Raw genomic sequence first — 3,849 nt, 5'->3', positions numbered from 1 at the left:
GACCTTAACCCACAGAGAATGGAGCCCTGCAGGGCATCAGGGTCCCCTTCCCTGCACCCAGATGCCCCACGGGGGCAGCAGCAACACAGTCTCACCTTCCCAGCCATTCTGCCCACAGTCCCTTGACCTCTCCAGACCCTAGCCTGGATGGACCCCAGACCCCAGCCCCCTCCCCAGCTTTGGCCTGTCTCTGGCCGGGTCTGGGAGTGGTGAGGGAGTCTGGAGGGCTGGGGTGGGGGGGCAGAGGCGCAGGACAGCTGGCCTGTGTCCCCACACTGGGCCCGGGGCCCAGCCGGAGGGGCGGGGGCCTGGCCACTCAGGCCTTGGCTGGAGCCGGATTTTTGGCCGGGCTGCAGGGCCCTCCCTCCTGCTTCCTCTCCCGAGGGCTGTCCTGGCAGAGGCCCCCCTCGCACTTTATGGCGGGAACAGGGCCAGCAGCGAAAGAACAGCCGCAGAGGGAAAGCGGGAGAGAGATGGGGGGAAACTGTGTGTGTGTGTGTGTGCGCGTAGTGTATGTGCGCGCGTGTGTTTTAAAGGGAAAAAAAAAAAAAGAGCCCACAGTCCAGTCCAGTCAGACCCAGCCTGGGAGGCTTGCGAGCCGGCCTTTCGTAATTGCCCCCTCCCCGTGGCCCCCTCCCCGAGGCCTCCCCCTTCTCCCGCCCTCCCGCCCGCCCTCTCTCCCTCCCTCCTTCCCTCGCAGCCGACGAGGCAGCAATTACGCTTTGGGGATAAAACGAGGCGCAGAGAGCGGGCTGGGGCATTTCTCCCCGAGATGGCGGGTCTGACGGCTGCGGCTCGGCGGCCCGGAGTCCTTCTGCTCCTGCTGTGCATCCTCCAGCCCTCGCAGCCCGGAGGTAGGCCTCCCCCTGTTCCCCCCAAGGGCCCGCAGCCCTTGGGCTGCCCGCTCAGGTGGCTGGACCGACCGACGAGAGGGCTCCCTGCCCTCCCAGCACCCTCCAGGGGGCTCCCAGGCAGGAGCCCCTCAGCCACTGGACCCTCGGAACCACCCCTCCCGGGAGCCAGCCCTGCGGAGCAGAAACCTGTCATACGTTCGCCCCGAGACTCAGAATGGTGATGGTCCCAGATCAGCGCCGGCTTCTGCTGCCCCGACAGAGTGGATGAACCTTGCTCTGTCCTGGGGGGCTCTCCCAGGATGGGGATCCCGAGCACACTGGGGAAGGGCCGGCGAGGTCCGGTCGGGTCTGTGAGCACCAGCGGTTTGCACACCTGTGGACCCAGTGGCTGTGTACACGTGCCCCAGGGACAGGGGACCTGGGCTGGAGGCCAGCTCTGCAGGAGTGAGCTCTCTGACCTCGGCAGGTTCCTTGTCCCCTGGGAAGTCGGGACCTGCTCCGGGTGATGTCAGGGTTAAGTTGATTACAGGGTTGCGGGTTGGAAAGCTGCCGCTGTGGTCTGTCCCTGGTGAGAAAGGCTGGGACTTCTGAGCATGTGTGTAAGTATGTGAAGTGTACGTGTGTGCACGAGTGTGTTACATGCTCTTGTACAGGTGTGCATGGTCTGTATATGTCCAATCGTGTCATCAGATAAAGGAGGAGGTTTCTGCAAGGGGATGAATGTTCACAGGTTCATCCCTGGACAGGTGTGTGTGTTTGTGTGTGAGTGTGTGTGTGTGTTGGAAGGAAGGGTGTTATAAGATATCTGAAAGTGCCTGTTAGCATGTGCAGAAGTCTGCCACCCAACAGGCATGTACACAGAGGTGATCTGGTGTCCAGGTGTGTCACTGGGTGTGGTTTGTCATTGTGCATATGCGTGCGTGAGAGTGTGTGTGTGTGTTGGAGGGAAGCATGTTATAGGATATATTCATAGGATATGTGAAAGTGCCTGTTAGCATGTGTAAAAGCCTGCCACCCAACAGGCGCATCCCAGAGGCGATCTGGTGTCCAGGTGCGTCACTGGGTGTGGTTCATCATTGAGCATGTGTGTGCGTGTGAGTGTGTGCGTGCGAGTGTGTGTGCTATGGAACACCAGCGAGGACAGGGAAGCTGGGGAAGGTATCCGTCTCCTGGCAGAGGGAGAGGCCTGAGTGCTGGGGGCTTGCACGAACCTGGGGGCACTCCCGGGCCACCTGGCATGTTCCCTGCCGTGGTCCCGGAGGACGTCCCTCTCCAGGTGCTACGCACCATGGGGGGACTCTGGGAGTGGTCCCCCCGCGTCCCCTGAAGGTGCTCCTGGCCGTGGGGAGAGAGAGGTGCAGGCAGGCTCCTGAAGCTTTGGTGGGGTAGCCTGGGTGGGGTCTGGTTTCCAGGAGACTCCTCTTTGCCGTGAGAACCAGTGGGGGCCAGTGTCGGGATGGGGGGGCCACTGGGTGGAGCAGGGCCAGGCCAGAGGGCAGGAGCAGGAGCTGGGCAGAGGCAGCAGCTGTTTCCGTGAGATTGACCGGCGGGGCAGGACCACTGGGAGCAGGGGCTTCCTGCACAGAGGTCAGCTCCCAAGTCTGGACAAAGCCGAGGGATGCTGGCACAGCATCAGGTGGGGTCCCGTGGGGGCCAGAGAGACCATCCCAAGGGAGCAGCCGTCCCCGGGCCTGAGATGGCAGCTTGGGTCCCATCTGAACCTCCTCCCCGGAGTCTGGCCCCTGAACATCTGCCTTCCCAGAGACAGCTCCTCGCTAGAGCATGACGCCTAGCCTCCACAGGAACCCTGAGAGTAGAGAATTTTTATCTACACTCCACAAACAGGGAGATTGAGGCTGAGACAGGCTAAGGCAGCACCAGGGGGTGAGTACCAGCCAGCTCGTCCCTGCTCTAAAGGATGAGGGAGGTGGGGGCCAGGTTCCAAGTGGCATTTGGGAGGGGGCAGGCCTGGGCCTGAGTACTCCAGGGTGGGCCTGCCCTAAGAAGAATGCACCCTCAATGACCGGGTTAAATGCTCCGCTGGCCCTGTTCTTTTTTTGCAAACATAAATCTCAGCTCTGTCCCGGGTGGTAGAGTAGCCGGGTCCAAATAAGGGGTGTGTGAACTGATGCGTTCTTCTGGGGTTTGTGCCCAGAGCCTCCCAAAGGAGGGGCCCCCTCGCACATACACAGGCTCAACACAAGCACACACACTCTCACACCTGCCCGGCTATCCTGAAGGATGTCATCCTTATGGGTCCCCTAGTCCCAAAGAACCACGTTGCCAGTGGAGACAAAAACGGGACAACCCAGGAAGGCTCTGCGATGGAAGGGTTGTCTGGACCCATTTAAGATGGGTCAAAAGTAGCTTTGAAGATCATTTGCCCCAGACTCCCTTGCCATTTAAAGAGAGAGAGAAATTAAATCAGTTATAATTGGGACCAGCTGCCCCAAACCCCCAGAAATTTTATCATTTTAGCTTTGGGTGGTTTTTCATTTTTGTTTTTCTGATTTTGGAACTGAAGATGGTTTTGAAACAGGGATTTTTTTTCAGCCTATTGGAACTTGAAACCATTCTGACATGGGGTCTCACCCCAAAATTCTTGCTTTACTTGGTCTGAGGAGGGACCCAGACATGTAGGTCTTGTTAAAGCTGCTGCCCAGGTGACTCTGAGGGGCCTCCAGGGCCTCGGACCCCCAGTTTAGGGGTTGATGCTGCTCTCTGAGTCTGCTGGGGCCGAGGCAGGAAGGCAGGCATGCCCGAGGGGAGGGAGGGGACAGACTCAGTCACTGAAGGGCGGATTGTTTTTGAAAAGCCCTTGGCAGCCTTTCTCCATGCAAACAACAAACAGCTTCGTGTGGTCTTATCTGCTCCCCAGGCCGGCCCCCCTGGACTTGGAATTGGCAAAGTCCCCTGCCAAGGCCCGCTGGCCCTCTGCTTGCTCCCGAACAGCCGTCTCCCAGCTCTTTGAACCTGGAGCCCAGGGCCCAGGCAG

At 59.9% G+C, this 3,849-nt stretch overlaps 1 protein-coding gene across 1 annotated transcript in view; it reads left to right on the top strand.

Annotated features, from left to right (window-relative positions):
* Positions 1 to 425: 425 nt before the first annotated feature.
* Positions 426 to 3,849, top strand: part of ELN (elastin) — a 33,784-nt gene continuing 30,360 nt past the window's right edge. Inside the window, exon 1 of the mRNA XM_010854287.1 lies at positions 426 to 854. Within this exon, the coding sequence (XP_010852589.1) occupies positions 773 to 854 (82 nt within the window). The 5' untranslated portion in view covers positions 426 to 772. The remainder of the gene's footprint in view (positions 855 to 3,849) is intronic.

The sequence above is a fragment of the Bison bison genome, unplaced genomic scaffold (genome assembly GCF_000754665.1).
Source record: "Bison bison bison isolate TAMUID 2011002044 unplaced genomic scaffold, Bison_UMD1.0 scf7180017864340, whole genome shotgun sequence".
NCBI lineage: Eukaryota > Metazoa > Chordata > Mammalia > Artiodactyla > Bovidae > Bison > Bison bison.
The sequence above is the reverse complement of the archived record's forward strand: the minus strand, read 5'-3'. Positions and strand labels throughout refer to the sequence as shown.